This window comes from Grampus griseus, assembly GCF_964374135.1.
Source record: "Grampus griseus genome assembly, chromosome: 2".
Lineage (NCBI taxonomy): Eukaryota > Metazoa > Chordata > Mammalia > Artiodactyla > Delphinidae > Grampus > Grampus griseus.
Window position 1 is genome coordinate 176,226,091 of NC_139018.1, and position 16,871 is coordinate 176,242,961.

Here is a 16,871-nt window from a genome sequence, read left to right on the forward strand (position 1 = left end):
ATGCTGGTACCTGTGTTGCTTGTTTATGTGTTAGTTTGGGATTTTTTTAAAGCATATTTTTATACCAAGAGAATATAAAGTAATGGTAATAACAGTCTAAAACAGGAAGTGGAAGCTACTGGATATTCTTTTAACTTGGCACAAGATGAAATACAGACTTTTTTTTTTTTAATTTTGTTTCTTAAGTGCCATTAGAGATATACTGGCTGGAGAAAAACGTTTATAAAAAGAAATGCTTTCATTTGAACAGCAAAGAAAAAAGATATCATGAGTTATAAGAAAGATGAAATTTCAACCACGAGGAGATAACACTGTGTACTCAGAATGGCCAGATTTAAACTACTGTGAATTGGTGGATCCCTTGATGCAGCTAAAACTCACATAAGCTGTTGGTGGGAGAGGAGCTGGAACGACCACTTTGTCTGGTCTGCCTGTGTTGAATGACCTAGACTTCCACCCTTAAATATACTTAACCCAGATTTGCGTGTGTATGCATCAGCTGATATGAAGTATTTACCGCAGCACTGTTTATGATAGCCAAGAGCTGAAAACAGCCTACGTGTCCCTCAGAGGCATAATGGGTAAAGAAACTATGAAATACGTACATGTTGGAGTACTGTACAGCCATGAAAAAAGGAATGGCTACCAGTGACCGCATGGACAAAACTCACTAAATGTCAGGGAAAAAAGGAAGAGCCCATTACGCGGTATTTAAATAGAGGCAAAACTACACCTTCAGCGGAATAGAGGCCACGGTGACTAGGAAGGAGCATGCTTAGGGGCCCGTGGGGCTCAGTGAATGTTGTGTTTCTTGCTTGAGTGATATTTACAGGGACATACTCATTTTTGAAGGTTCTTCGTGCCCTATGCTTATGAATTGTGAGCTTTTCCGCGTATATGTTATAGTCAGTAAGAAAGCTTAATTTAGAGACCGTTTCTTCGCCATCTTGGAGCTTCTGTTTCAGTAGATAGCAGATATTAAATATATGTACATAAAAATGGAAACATGGTTAAAAATTATGAGCATGTATGAAGGCAAAGAAGATGGTGCTATGAGATCACGTAACCCGGGGGTCTACATGTATATTGGATGTTTTGGCCACGCCTCTGTGAGAAAGAAGCCAGGTGTTTAAACTGAGTGAGGAGGACAGTGGGTATGAGACAGAGTTGGAGGGAAAATACAAGACTAGGACTTGCTTTTCATCCCAAACCAGTGGGTGGGTAGGAGAGTTCTTAGTAGACCACTTACGTGAGTTACTCTGAGTTTCAAAGTAACTACTCTGGGGGCTTCCCTGGTGGCTCAGTGGTTGAGAGTCCGCCTGCGATGCAGGGGACACGGGTTCGTGCCCTAGTCCGGGAGGATCCCACATACCGTGGAGTGGCTGGGCCCGTGAGCCATGGCCGCTGAGCCTGCGCGTCCGCAGCCTGTGCTCCGCGACGGGAGAGGCCGCAACAGTGAGAGGCCCGCGTACTGCAAAAAAAAAAAAAAAAAGTAATTACTCTGGACACACTGTGAATCAGGAATGTGAAAACGAGCCCAAGGTGAATGCAGGTGGACCATGAAAGGCTCCAGGTAAAAATGCTCCAGGTGAAAGATGATGATCAATGATCTAGACCAAGGGTCTGCCAGCTTTTTCATGGAAAAATGTCTGGTGCTTGTACTCAGGTTCTCACTGTAGCATGGCAGGCGCCATAAGGCACACATCAGTGGACAGGCATGGCTGTGTTCCAGGAAAGCTTCACTTACGAAAACAGGTGGCACAGTTGGCCACCATCTGCTCTGGACCGGAGAGAAGATAACATGTTAGCTTACACTGTGGAAGCAGATTTAACAGGGTGGGGGTATAGGTAAGGGGGATTTCAAGGCTCTGGCTGGAGTAATCGGTGCGTCCTGGTGCTGCCGATTAGGGAACACATCAGTTAAAAGTCTAGACCCACCCACCCCCAGTATAGTGACATGTCACGTTATTCTCATCTTTGGTCTCTAATGACAACATGACCGTTCTGTGGAGTTTCACCACCACAGCCGTCATGACTAGAAATACTTTCATTTTATTCTTTTATACACACAGTCGGCTATTACATCAAAAATTTAAAAGTGAGAAAAATCACAGAAGAATGAAAACTAGTCAGCTGTATTGAGCAGTTCTTTTTGTGTTTTCTGCTAACAGAAGGAAAGAGAAAAAAAGACATGCGTCGTTGCCTGACACCTGCCAGCCCATTGGCAGTCTATCTGTAGCCTCCTTTTTCTCCCTCCTTGCAAAAGTAACAGTCCCTCGGCGACCCCCCAGCTGCCACTTCTGTTCGGATGAACCGGAGGACGCTCGCGCTGGCAGACGCTTTACGCTGACGCCTGCCGCACCCTGTGGCCGAGTAGGGTTGCCTCTGTTGCTCTGCAGCTTCCCCTCGCCCCGTTTGCAGAGGCTCCTTCCCAAGTAGTTGCCTTCTTACGGTTGCTGTGGCAGGACTGGACCGTCAGTTTGATTTTCCTTATACTGTGGTCAAGTGTAAAACGCCAAACACGTCCAACTACTGTAACACTTTTTCCCTTGGACTTTGTAGGCTTTGCTCTCTGTGCACGATACTGTGGCTCTGAAGAACTATGATCCCGTGTTGCCTCCTATGCCTGATGATATTGATGAGGAGGAGGACTCGGTGAAAATCATCCGTCTGGTCAAGAACCGAGAACCGCTGGTGAGTTCTGGGCTACATTTTATGCTCAGCTACGAGTAGATGCCATGATGAAGCCACGTCTGATGGGCACATACCGCTGATTCCTCTCTTTAAAATGTACTTCCTCTGTGTCCTGAACTTTGAAATAAATGGAGCATTCACACCTAAAGCATGGGATTTAGAGAAATTAAAATGGAGCCAGATAAAATGGCAGGCATTCTTCTGGTTATAAATAGGAGTAGTTTTTAAAATGTGACTTGTTGACATTTATAGAAGACAGCATAACGTGCACCAGTTACAGCTGATGTGAGATTTAGAAGTGCAACTAAAAATAATGGCTTATGGCTTTTCTAGAAAGCTGATGGATTTTAAAGTGACGAGGAGAAATTAATCAGGTATCCGGTATTTCAAAATGTAGATGTAACCATTTGTTTTAGCCCCAGAATTTATACAGTGCTGAACCATGTCAAGGTCTGGGGCAGGCCGACTGATGCCTCGCACCAGCCCGCGGTGATGTCGTGTCCTCATCTTCAGAACCTGTGGATATGTTACCTTAAAAGACACAGGGAGCTTTTCATGAGTAGTTAGGGATCTGGAGACGGCGAGAGTCTCTTGGGTCATCAGGCGGCAAGTCACGAGGGTTCTCATTAATGGGAAAGAGGGAAGCAGGGGGTCAGAGGTACAGAAAGATGTGATGGTGAAAGCAAGGGTGGGAGTGATGTGGCCGAGAGCCAAGGGACGCCAGAAGTGTCTAGAAACTGGGACAGGCAAGGACCAGATTCTTCCCTAGATCCTCCAGGACCAATGCCGCCCTGCTGGCACCTTGATTTGGGCCTGTAATACCCATTTTTGCCTTCCTATCGATACCTCCAGACCTGTAAGATAATGAATTTGTGTTCTAGGAAGCCACTAAGTTTGTGGACATTTGTTCACAGCAGCAATAGGAAATGAGTACAGAGTGTATCCATATGAAACTATATTCAAAAGGAAGGTAAATGTCACAGCCTAGCAGTTGGCTTTAAATGTGTTGTGGCCCATTTATTCCAGTTAAAACATTTTTGTGTTCTTAAGGCAAATGGCGGTTGGTCATACAATAGTTGCTGGGCACTGTGTTATATACTCTACATACTGATTATAGTTAATCCTCACAGCTGGTACCATTTTTTGGTTTTTACAGACTAAGAAACTGATATTCAAAGAACTAAAGCAACTTAACCCACAGTAGCACAGCTATTGAGATCTAAACTTGACTCTCTTGCTTCAAACACTAGTTTTTTCTTCTATACCACATTCTGTCTTTATACTTTTTGGTACTTTTTATCTTCTTCTTTCGTTTAAAGGCAACTGTGGTATGTTAATAAATACATTGGACACTCTTACCCAGAACAATGTACGGATAACTTTGCTTATCACAGAAGGATGCTTGAGCCCCCGAAGCTCATCGGTGGGTGCTCTAAGGCTCCCTGTAGCCCTGGTTAAGGTTGTTTGGTTTAGATCATACACTAACGCTTTTCGCCTGTGGTTATAACTCTCTGCTGGTAACCTAAGTATGTCTTGGTCTTTATCGTGCAGGTAGATGGTACGCAGACTAGATGGAGAAAGAGCTCTCCTGGGACCTGTCACCATAAAGTGACTAATCCTGGGTAGGTTCTGTGTATCTGCCAATAAGAAGTATGTTTCTGTTTTGACAAATTCACTCTCTTAGAGAGAGAATTCAAAGACTGGCCATCTTGAGGAGATCAGTAATTCATTGCTAACGATTTGTTTGATCAGTCATAGTTTTCCAGAGGTGGTGGTTTTTGGTGTGTTGCTTTGGTGAGCTGACATTTAAACAGGCATCAGCAACATTTAAGTTCCGTGCTTCCTGATCGAAGAAGATCTTCAGATGTTAATCAGAGAAATTAGGCATGTACTGCGTGGGGATTTCTCAAAAAATTTAACTGGACCTGCTGTAAATTAGTTTCAATTTAAAAAGAAATTCAATGAAGTATATAAAATAATGTAAAGTTGTGTTTTCACAGTCTGTTACTGAATAAATCACACCCTTTAGCTCATAACAAGCATGTAACAACTGAAATAATTAGACCTAACTTTGAGGTGATAATTCTTGGTCATTAGCTCTCTTTTGTTATAGTTTATATAATACATTAAATTCATAGTTTAAAAATGAGAAACTGGGGAACTTCCCTGGTGGTGCAGTGGTTAAGAATCTGCCTGCCAATGCAGTGGACACGGGTTCGAGCCCTGGTCCGGGAAGATCCCACATGCCACAGAGCATCTATGTCCGTGCACCACAACTACTGAGCCTGCGCTCTAGAGCCCGTGAGCCGCAACTACTGAAGCCCACGAGCCTAGAGCCCGTGCTTGGCAACAAGAGAAGCCACCGCAATGAGAAGCTTGCACATGGCAACAAAGACCCAACACAGCCATAAACAAACAAATATATAAATTTATTTTTTAAAAGAAGTAAATTAGCCAAAGGTTTTTTTTGCCAACATATGCAGTTAACTTCTTTAAACTCTAGGTTTCATTTTCTGTATTTAATGCAATTTAAAGTAATTTTGAGTACTTTAAAAAATTATTTCAGTCACTGGCTCTTCGCTTTCCTGGTGAGCCACAATTTGATTGCATGATTTTTGTTCAAGGGGATGTATTAAAAATAAATAAGAACTTCATGTAGAAAACAGAACCTCTAACTGGGATGAAGAAATTCCCAAAATTACTTGTTGGGACTCCCGAAAAAAGTATTAAGATTTTAAATATTGTTTTAACACTGGAACATGGAATCAAGCGAGAATTACTCGTCTTGAACTTTTCTTCATCCAAATGCGTAATTACTGTATTTTCTTTAGTTTGACAATTATTGTGAAAGTGAAGAAAGATTATTGGGTGAATAAATTTATAGTTTAAAAAATGCACGACCCAGAAAAATGGAAAGTATTTATTTTTAACAAACTCATCATTTTATATTTGTCAATTGTCTTCTGTCATTTTGGGGAGATCATTGGAAAAGCCACAGCTGCCGAAGGGGGTCCAGGGGAAGCAAAGACCAAGAGAAAATATAGAGTCTAAGGCATCTTTGGGAGAATGGGTCTGAGTAGTAAGACTCAGAAATCCTCAAGTGAGGGAAGCCAGGCTGACGTGAAATTCTAGCACGTGGACGGATGGTCAGGAGCTGGCAAATGGTTCAGAATGTGATTTTGTTGTCAGACCGAGGGATAATGTGCCGAAATAAGCGCCGAGCTTGCATTAGGTGACCTCAGGGGAGGTTTGCTCTGCATCCTTGTAGCAGCAAGTCATGTATTGCAGCCTCCGGCTCCTGATCAGAAATCAGGAGATAAGCCTCTTTCTTGTGTGAGTGTTTGGAACACCACTGACATCTGATGTGTTCGAAATGCTGTGTTAGGTTCTTTGCATCATGCCGGCATCAAATGAACGTGACCCAGAATGATCAGGTAGAAGCTAGCTGACAGCTAGATTTACAGGGAGCATGGTTTCCTGGGGGAGAGGCAGTGAACACAGACCATGTCGGTATTTGGGAATGGAAAGGAGCAGGGGTGATAGTTTGAGGGGAGGGATGGATGAAAGAATTGCGAGAAGGGGACAAGGGAACTGGTCAGGTCGCAAGGAACAGGGCTGTTCTCCCTCCCTGTGAGTTCGGAGCAGTTTATACCTGTTATATCCAGAAGAGTAATTTTTAGACCGGCTGAAGAAAATGAAATTCTCTTAGTGAATGTGTGGGCTATGAGCCTTAATTTTCAGTGTTTCTTGCATGGATTTTCCTTTTACTTCTTTTAGAACAGGGGTTCTCAGACTCTGGTATTAGTAGGGTTACCTGAGACGCTTACTTCAGACGCAGACTGTAGGGCCTCTGCCCCCAGGAGTCCACGTCGTAGCTTCAGGTCGGGCCTGGGAATCAAATAGGTTGTAAAACGTGTCGCAGGCCTTCTTGACGCCAGGGTTTGGTCAGCCGTACACGAAAGCCCTTGTTTCAGAAGTCCGACCTGGAATTGACCGTGCCGCCTCTCTAAGGAGGCCGTAGGGCGTTGGCAGTGGTCTCTGAGGGACCGTTTTTATTTGCGTCTTAATGCTTCTTGTTTCTAAACCATTTTACAGAAGTAACAAGAAAAGTCTAACCAGAATGTTAACTTCTCAGTCTAGCCTAAAGCTGTCTACACTCTGTCATCAAAATCACATAGAATAAATTTAAAATAATTATGGAAAAAATTTGTAAGTATTAAAACATTAGCTTCCATTTTAATTTATATTTCATCTCAGACTGTACCGTCAGAATGTCGACTTTTGTGCAGTATCACATGAAACGTGCTCTGTGTTACTGGGTTTTGATCTTATTTCTAGTACGTTGCCCTAGGAATACATCAAGGAATTGTGATAATAAGGGTTTGGAAAGCAATGTGGAAATAGAAAGTGTTCAAGAATGTAGGGATCAGGGCTTCCCTGGTGGCGCAGTGGTTGAGAGTCCGCCTGTCGATGCAGGGGACACGGGTTCGTGCCCCGGTCCGGGAAGACCCCACATGCCGCGGAGCGGCTGGGCCCGTGAGCCATGGCCACTGAGCCTGCACGTCCGGAGCCTGTGCTCTGCAACGGGAGAGGCCACAACAGTGAGTGGCCCGTGTACCGCAAAAAAAAAAAAGAATGTAGGGATCAAAAAGAAGATTGAGTCAAGTGCTGGTATCCTGTAGAAAGTGAGAGACCGTTTCTCAGGTCCATGGTTTACCCTGCACGGGGAGGTAGAATCAGCAGAGAGCAAGCATGTCTATTTCAAGGTCCTATCTGTAGCCATAGGTAAGTATATTTCAGCACCTATAACAAGTCCTGTAAGTGTTGGAGTGCTTTTCTCCCTCCGCACACCCTGGAAGTGATTTCTTTCAGCCCCTGGCTTTAAAAACCATTTATGTGCCAGGGACCCCCAGGCCCCTTTTCCTTCCGGACCTTTCGTCCGATCTTTAAATTTGCACGTCCATCCGTCTGCCCAGTGTCTCCATTTGGACGTGGCAGGCATCTCAGTCTTCACGTGTCTGCAAGTAGACAGTCTGGTCCAGCCCTGTGGTTCCCCCTCTCAATGATGGGCAATCCCATCTCTGCAGTTATGCAGCCAGGAGCCATAGAGTCTACCTGTGATACCTCTCTTTCTTTCACATCCCATTTCCGGTCCACTGGGAAATCCTTTCAGCCCTACCAGTATATTCCAACACACCTGGCCCACTTTTCCTCACGGCTCTTCCTGACCGTCAGATCCAGGCCTCCAGCATCTTTGCCCTCGATTGTTGTGACAGCCGCCTCCTTGTTTGCTTTTTTTTTTTTTTTGCGGTACGCGGGCCTCTCACTGTTGTGGCCTCTCCCGTTGCGGAGCACAGGCTCCGGACGCGCAGGCTCAGCGGCCATGGCTCACGGGCCCAGCCGCTCCGCGGCATGTGGGATCCTCCCGGACCGGGGCACGAACCCGTGTCCCCTGCATCGGCAGGCGGACTCTCAACCACTGCGCCACCAGGGAAGCCCTCCTTCATTCTCTTCTTACGGCAGGTGGAGGGGTCCTTCCGGATCATGTCACTGCCGCTGTGCAGGTTCTCCCTGTTTGTTTTGCAGCTCAGTCCAGAATCCTCCCGGGGACCTACAGAGTGCTGCGCGCTCCGACTCCCTGACCCACCTGCTGCTGCTTCTCTCTCCCCTTTTACGTTGCCCCAGACACAGTGGCTTCTTTGTGCTTCTCTGATCGTCCATTTTGCCCTGTTCTTTCGCTTTGGGTAACTCCTTCATCTCCTTCCAGCCTTTTCGTTGAGAGCGGAGTCTTCATATGCTGTCTTCCCTCTCCCTGCCCTACCCCCTCCGTAGTTTTTACCACCTTCTAACGTGCTGTAGGATAGATCTAATTGTTTCATCTTCTGTCTGTTGTCTGTCTCCCCTGTGAGAATGTAAGCTCCATGAGGGGGAAGAAACGCCTGGGTTTCTTTTTTCTTTCAGCAATGTGTCAGAAACCCTTAGACCAGAAGCTGGCACATAGTGGGTTCTCAGTAAACATTTATCAACTTCACTGAGCACAGCAGACTGGATGGTTCCATACTGAAAAACTGTCATCCAAGGTGGAGCAGGACATTTGTTACCTAATTTCGTGTTACAAACCACCACCCAAAGTTTGTAGCTAAAACAATAATATTATCTCTCTCGGTTTTGGAGGTTGACAGGCTCAGGTGGGCAGTTTTTCCTTAGAGTCCCTCCTGCGTAGTTAGACAGGGGCTGAGACTGGAGGCACCTGAGGGTTACTTCATCCCCAGGACTGGTGTCTGGGCTGGGTGGCTGGGAAGCTGGGGGCTGGTCAGGCATCTCTTTTAACAAGTGGCATCTCCACCTGGCTGGCTTGGGCCCCCTCACAGCATGGCTGTACACGTGATCTCTTCCATGGTGGCTGACTTCCCACAGAGCCAGCATTTCAAGAGTTCCAGAAAGTTGGCTGCAAGTCTTCTCACAGCCTTAGGTGCCCCAGAACCATTTCACCACTTGACGTGGGGGTACAGCAGGCGCACACCAGGAGGGGAGAATCGATGCTCTGCATCTGCAAAAGCAGCGGTTACGAAAGCGATTCTCATCAGTGTGCCTCAGACAGGTTCTGACGTTACTGCATACTAGTTGTCTGATCTCAGGCAAATTATAACCATTTGGCATTCAATTTCTCATCTATAAAATACAGATAAGTAATCTTAAATTAGATAACTAGACCCTTATGACATTAGGCGTACTTTGGTGCGAGAGTTTGAGACACATTGTTAAAGAAAGTGAAAGTCGATCTAATTACACTAATTAGTTCTATTAAGGATATTACATTTCCAGTCATCTTGGCTACAAGTTATTTGTTTAAAAGCAGAAAATACCAGTAATTGAAGAGTCTAAGGTTTATGACCATGGAGAGATACCCATTCAAGTCTTCGGCCTTGAATGCATGCGTAGGTGAGGAAAAATGCCACAAAATTATCGTAACACTTAATTATTTAATTTTTTTGCTATTAGATATGTATTTGATAGCTGTCATGTACAAAATAAAACGTCATATAGAAAGCACTTACTACAAATGGATTCCTAATTTTGTTTCCATATCTATTTGGTAATGCTGTACACGTGTTTATTGGCGAACGCGAGAAGAATTCCACCTTCTTGGGGGTGCGCCCTGCCTCCACCTCACGTGCACCTCTTCAGCGCGTGGTGTGATGTTGGTGGCCCGTCTAAACCACTGCCAGTTTCTTGGAAGCAAAGTCATGAAAAGGCGTTCAGAGTAACCGTGTGTACCTGATGTTCTGACGAACAGCATGCAGTTAATGTGCTTCTGAACATGCATAAGTAAAGAATTTCTGGGTTCTTTTTGAAACTGTTTCCTAATCTCACGCCAAAATGTTAGTTCCATTTGTACCTAGGTGCAGTCCTGTTACATAAAAACCTCGGAGTAACAGATTTCCCCCCCCCCCCACTTTCTTTATTATCACTGCTGAGTTCCTTTACTGTAATGTAATAGTGTAACAGAAGGATCACTGAACTAAAGGTCAGGTGATCTGGGTTTTAGTTTTCTAGTTTATATAATCTTTTTTCTCTTCACTTCACCTTCTCTGTTTAGTCTACCTTCTCACAGGGTATTGTAAAGATAAACTGAAATGAGGAAGCGCTCTAAAAGGGTAAAAGCAAATAGTATTCAGATACAAGGTATTACAACGGAAAGAAGCTATTTGTACATTTTGCATAGTACTGAGGAGATTAAAGGTTTCAGAAGTCTTTGTGCTGAAAACCTTAGACGATCTGTGTGGTAGAGAGTTGTGTGTCTAGTGATAAGTATTTGTGAGCAAATGGCACGACTTCTGTTCCCCCTTCCTTTACTTTTTGTAGCGTTTTTACTTTTTCCAGATGAATGTCCTTATTTCTGTCCTTATTTCTTTCCTACCACCCAGTACACACATTTACCCACAGATACTATTTTTTTCCTTAAAAGGGAGCTACCATTAAGAAAGATGAGCCCACCGGGGCCGTGGTTGTGGCCAGAATCATGAGAGGAGGAGCTGCAGACAGAAGTGGTGAGAGTTTGAACGTTAGGCGGGCGTGGACGGGGCGCGTGGATTTTGTGTGTCACATTTCCGGGATGTAGCTAAGAGGATAACAGTCTTTTGATACAATACAACAAAACAGTAATAAGATATCGTACTCTGTGTTAAAATGTGGGAACCTATTTAGATGGTAAATTTCATTCTAGAATACTTTACGGTCTTAGCTTATATAGGCTTCCAAGGTTATATTAAGACTTAGTTCAGTGTTTCTGATTTGAAAAGTACTACTGAAAGCACACAGCCTTTTAAAAATTTATCTTAAAATGAAAGTAATGTGCATCTCTAGAAAAAGACTGAGATGCCTCTGCTGTTGCTTTGGCAGCGTTGTGATGTTACGGCCTGGGCGAGGCTGGAGCCGCAGCCTCTGAAAGCTCAGAGGCCTGGGATGTGCACTGAGGGTACCACACGGTGCTTTCAGGATGGGCACACTGCAAACCACCGCTTCTTTTGTACGTAACACTGCTTACTTTCTGAATTTGCGATTTCTCAGGTCTTATTCACGTTGGCGATGAACTTCGGGAAGTGAATGGGATACCTGTCGAGGATAAAAGCCCTGAGGAAATCATTCAGATCTTGGTAAGCTGAACATTTACTTAAAAACTGCAGTGAAAATGAGGTTGAATCACTGTATTTCAGACCTGGTTGTGAACACAGGATTTGGATTTAATAGTCCAGGGTTTGGATCCAGCGCTGTTACTTAATCCCCCTTATGTCCTTGGAAAACACCTTAATCTCTTTATTTCCGCCCTGTTTTCATCTACAGAATGAGAATAAGAAGTGGTAACTCTCTCACTGGAGTGTCTGGAGCGTTAAATGAGCCAATGTAGATCACGAGTTTGACAGGGCCCATCTCAGATTAGGTCCTTAATACATGGCACGTACTCTGTTGTTGAGGATGCTTTTATCTCTGTCTCTAGGGGCTATGCTTTCCGGGTATATAAAAAAGTGAAACTAACTTAGATGTCTTATGAAATCTAAAACGAAATGAAATTATTATAAGCCTTGGCAATATAAATTCTCAAGTTCATTTGTAAGGATAGAATAAAGGGAGACTGTCCCTGTTACATATGAAAACATTTTATTAACCTATAGAGAGTTTAGTATCTCAAAATAGACCTCAGTATATATGAAAATGTAGTGTATGATTAAGATGGCATTTTAAATCAGTGTGAAAGCAGTGAGATCATTTCATAAATGGTATTGGATTAATTGATTATTCAGTTAGAAAAAATAGTCCTTATTTTACAACTCACACAAAAATAAATCCCCTCAAATCAAGTAAGTTTTTTAAAAAGTAGAGAAAGGTTTTTTTAACCTTGATGTGAAATTCAAATAGAAAAATAACTGACGTGATGACTAGAATTGAAAACTTTTTCTACAGTAAAAGATGCTGTACATAAAATTTAAAAGACAAATGAGATCGTAGGCAAAATATTTTCAATTTATATGATAGAAGGCTCATATTTTAATGGATATAGAGAGTTCTTAAAAATCATTAAGAAAGAAACGGTTACAGAAAAATCAGCAAAGTGTATGTACAGAGAATTACAAAAGGAGACACGATGTCTGAAACATATTGGATTGGTGGTTATTTAAAAGCTCGGTAATGCCCAGAGTTAGCCGGATTATAAGGGAATAGATATGTTTATATGCCTTTTTTGGTACAGGGTAAACTAATAGAACCTTTTGAGATGGCTCTCTGAAACTGTCCATTTTAAATGTGCTTACTCCTTAATCAAGAAATTCAGCTGTTGCAAATTAATCCAAAGGAAATAATTTCAAATGTGTATAAACAAGATACTTTAAAAATATTTAGAAACTGTCAAGAAGGTTGAATTGATTATTCATTCACGTGATGGATTACTATGAAGCATTCACAATGGCTGATAGACCCATATGACTTAGTAATAATAGTAATACTAGTAATTGCTTACATTGATTGAGCCCTTAATGATACTGTTCTAAGGGCTTTACATACGTTAAAACAGCGGTCCCCAGCCTTTTCGGCACCAGGGGCTGGTTTCGTGGAAGACAGTTTTTCCATGGACCGCAGGGGGGTGGGGGAAGGTTTCGGGATGATTCGAGCGCATTACATTTATTGTGCACTTTGTTTCTGTTATTATTACATTGTGATATATAATGAAATAATTATACAAGTCTCCATAATACAGAATCAGCGGGAGCTTGTTTTCACTTGCCACTCACCGATAGGGTTTTGTTATGAGTCTGCAAGCAATTGATTTATGATGGTCTCTGTGCAGTCAAACCTCTCTGCTAATGATGACCTGTATCTGCAGCCGCTCCCCAGTGCTGGCATCACCGCCTCAGCTCCACCTCAGATCATCAGGCATTAGATTCTCATAAGGAGCACGCAGCCTGGATCCCTCACGTGTGCGGTTCACGGTAGGGTTTGCGCTCCCGTGAGCATCTAATGCCGCCGCTGATCTGACAGGAGGCGGAGCTCAGGTGGTAAGGAAAGCGACGGGGAGCGGCTGTAAATACAGATGCAGCTTCGCTCGCTCAACCGCCCCTCGCCTCCTGCTGTGCGGCCCGGTTCCTAACAGGCCACGGACTGTTACGGTCCATGGCCCGGGGGTCGGGGACACCTGCATTAAAACACACACACACAAACTAGAAGAAGGGGAAGGGATTATAGGGAAGACTTCCTTTCTTTCTACTTATGCAATTTAGTATTATATAAATTCTTAATAAGGTTAGTGAGTTACTTCTATGATAAGCAGTAACAGTGATATTACCATTTTGAAATCACTCCTTTATAAAATTCTGATATTTCTACTATTAAACCCCCATTTTATGTGAGTCTCTGCTGCACTGGAGCTGCTTCCATATGCTGACAGAAGCTGGTTCAGTGCAGCTTTTCCCATCCTGGCTTTCAGTGACTTCATGCTGCTACATTGAAACTGGCTGTGATGGAAGTATTCACACCATGGAAACCGGCAGACGGTATCAATCAGGGCCTTCTTAACAAAATGGAGTCCTGGCCACCAGCACACACTGATAGCGAGAGCCTCAGGGAGGTCCACCGCCCCTCCCCCTCTCGCCTTTCCTCCCTGTCCGCCTGTCCTCCTAAATACGTACTTAGTGCTTTCACAGAGCTTACCATTTAGTGAGGGTAACAGACATTAAGAAATAATTGTGTAAGTAATTACATAGATATGGTTATGACAAATGCTAAAAAGAGAGAAAGAATGACGTAAGGGTGTGTTACAGGCAGACCTACTATTTAAAAACAATTTTTTTGAAGTATAGTTACTTTGCAATGTCGTGTTAGTTTCAGGTGTACAGCAAAGTGATTCAGTTACACACACACACACACACACACACACGTATATACATGTGTATATCCTTTTTCAGCTTCTTTTCCATTGTAGGTTATTACACAATATTGAGTAGAGTTCCCTGTGCTCCACAGCAGGTCCCTGATAGGAAGACCTACCCTTGTCTGAGGTAGTCAGCAAAGAATTTGGGGTATTGTTGCTTGCTTTAATTAAATTAGAATGGACAATCTTTTCATCTTTTAATTAATCTGCTACATTTGGTACTTCTCTTACTAACCAGAATATAATAGAGATGAGTGTTTTTCATTATTTTTCTGATGAGCATCGCAACTAATTGAATCATGTATTTATAGCCACATTACTGGTAGTTGTAGGAATTTTGTCCCTGAAACCTGGCTGCTGAGCCTTAGATGCAGCGGTCTGAACCTTGCACACGGTCTGTTCTTGCCATTTAATCCTGTTTAAGGCACTGTGCATATTCTTTCTGTTTTGAAATAACTCAACGTGGATGGTAATACATTCATCGGCATTTTAAAAGTGCACAAGAGGTAAAAGTGGTTTAGTGGTTAATGTTTTTTAACTTATTTGACAAACTTTAGTGCCTCTCACGTTACAGGAATTTCTACAAAAATAGTTTCCTCGGTTTGTTCTGTCTAAGAGTAGAAACCCCAAGCTTGTAAATTTTTAGAATCGTTTCATTTTCTGCCTATTTGACTTTCTTCCTCCTTGGCTCCAGCGGTCTTCTTATAACTCTTTCTTTCCTCTGACATCAGGCTCAGTCTCAGGGCGCAATCACATTCAAGATTATACCCAGCATCAAGGAGGACACACCATCAAAGGAGGGCAAGGTAACCATTCCTCAGAAACCTTTTTTTTGTGGGAACCAGTGTTGTTCCATTTACTAAATGGAACACAACAAGTTTATCTTAATATTCTATTTCTTAAATCAATCAGAGTTGGAAGAATGTCGGCCATTCACATTTATTTTTTATACTTATGCATCTGAAACGGAACTTTCTTCCAGATGTTTATCAAAGCCCTCTTTGACTATGACCCTAATGAGGATAAAGCAATTCCATGTAAGGAAGCTGGGCTTTCTTTCAAAAAGGGAGATATTCTTCAGATTATGAGCCAGGATGATGCAACATGGTGGCAGGCGAAGCACGAAGGAGATGCCAATCCCAGAGCAGGCTTGATTCCCTCAAAGCATTTCCAGGAAAGGTGAGTTCCTGGCACAGAATCATGGCCTGTCTTCAGCTGACCTTTTGTTCTCTGCAAAGTACCATTCCAGCATACTTGTGATAGAAGAAGCACTAAAACCTTGCCTTAGAATTCCTTATCCCTCAGGTTTGGGTTTCTGTTTTGTCTAACGAAGCATGAATAATGACCAAAAATAATATGACACTCTCAGGTCATATTCAGTTTTTGTTACGAAACAAATGGAAAATAGCACATGAATATCTGAAACTGTATTGATGTGAAAGATGGAAAAATAAAGAAGAGTGATTTCAGAGTGGGGAGAATTTATGAAAATTTGAAAGTAGAGGATTTATTTCTTAATTTGAGTAGATTGCATTGTGTTCATTTTTTCCTCCAACGTTCCATTTTTTTCTTAAGGCTTTTAATATTTTGGTGTTATGTTAATCTTGGATCTGTACTGAAAATTGATAGGCATATTGACCTTCTTTTCCCCCAGGAGATTGGCTCTGAGACGACCAGAAATATTAGTCCAGCCCCTGCAAGTTTCCAACAGGAAATCATGTAAGTTTGTTAATCAGAATGCAGAGTAACTAAGTCTTGCTGTTTACTTTTGACTGTGACAGCAGGTGTTTGTGGTAGAATAAGAGGTCCTGTTACCTGTGATAGCGTTTGGATCATCATTTCACAAGAACCAACAAGGAACAAATTCATAGTGGGAACAGGAAAGTGAATCTTTTGAAGAAAGGGGTGTTTGGGGTTGTTTATAATAAACCCATGACTCACTCTGTAAGAAGAAAGCTAATAACTACAGCTCTCTTTGATTCTGAATTTAGGTATTTTATAATGTAACCTAAAAGGCAACTCTGATTTCTCTAAAGCTAGGAGGTTTGGATAAGATTTTTCTCGGTAAAGATTGGAGGAAAAAAATCCATCACTTTCTAGGGCACAAAAGCAATTGTGCCTAAAACAGTCATTCTTGTTCTGCTTTCTTCCTTGCTTATTTTGACATCACAGTAACTCTGACCTTCACCCGGTCTGTTCAGAGTTATTACCAAACTAGATTAAAAGAAAACAGGAATAAGAAAAACGATGATGTAGGATTACTGGAAAAGAATGGTTTTTCTTTTAACCCAGCCTTCTCTCAGATTCTCTTTACTTCTCACCTCCCACCTCTTGTGAGTCCCCATCCTACTTTATCTTCTCTGCTTCATGGTTCTAGGTAGTTTAAGAGTTAAAAAAAAAAAAAAGCCCTTTTGTTTTCAGCATAGAAATTGTACGTTAAAAGGTGAAATAAGCAAATAAATGGTCCTGGAATTTCACACCAACATCTGTTTTTAGTATCGTTGCATTTTTTCCCATCTCCTGTTATTTCTGTCAGTTCGTAGAAGCCTAGAGCCCAGGAATCACGTTATAAGGGAGCCAAACTGCAGTCGAGTATAAATCTCACAAGCAAGCTTCAAGCAGAGCACTGACTCAAAAGCCTGCTTGTTCTTGCTCTGTTAAGTCTGGGCAGAAGGAAAAAACACTTGTCGTAGAATGCCACGTGTCCCGCGACATCGAAAGCTTCAAGTTTAACCAGAATGTTGCATTGTTCTTA

At 42.6% G+C, this 16,871-nt stretch overlaps 1 protein-coding gene across 2 annotated transcripts in view; it reads left to right on the plus strand.

Annotated features, from left to right (window-relative positions):
• MPP7 (MAGUK p55 scaffold protein 7) overlaps window positions 1-16,871 on the plus strand; it is a 278,434-nt gene that overhangs the window by 182,020 nt on the left and 79,543 nt on the right. For both annotated transcript variants that reach the window (XM_082649281.1, XM_082649280.1), the window contains exons 6-11: window positions 2,563-2,694; window positions 10,664-10,745; window positions 11,266-11,351; window positions 14,848-14,922; window positions 15,099-15,295; window positions 15,771-15,835. In XM_082649281.1, coding sequence (XP_082505407.1) covers window positions 2,563-2,694; window positions 10,664-10,745; window positions 11,266-11,351; window positions 14,848-14,922; window positions 15,099-15,295; window positions 15,771-15,835 — 637 coding nt within the window. The remainder of the gene's footprint in view (window positions 1-2,562; window positions 2,695-10,663; window positions 10,746-11,265; window positions 11,352-14,847; window positions 14,923-15,098; window positions 15,296-15,770; window positions 15,836-16,871) is intronic.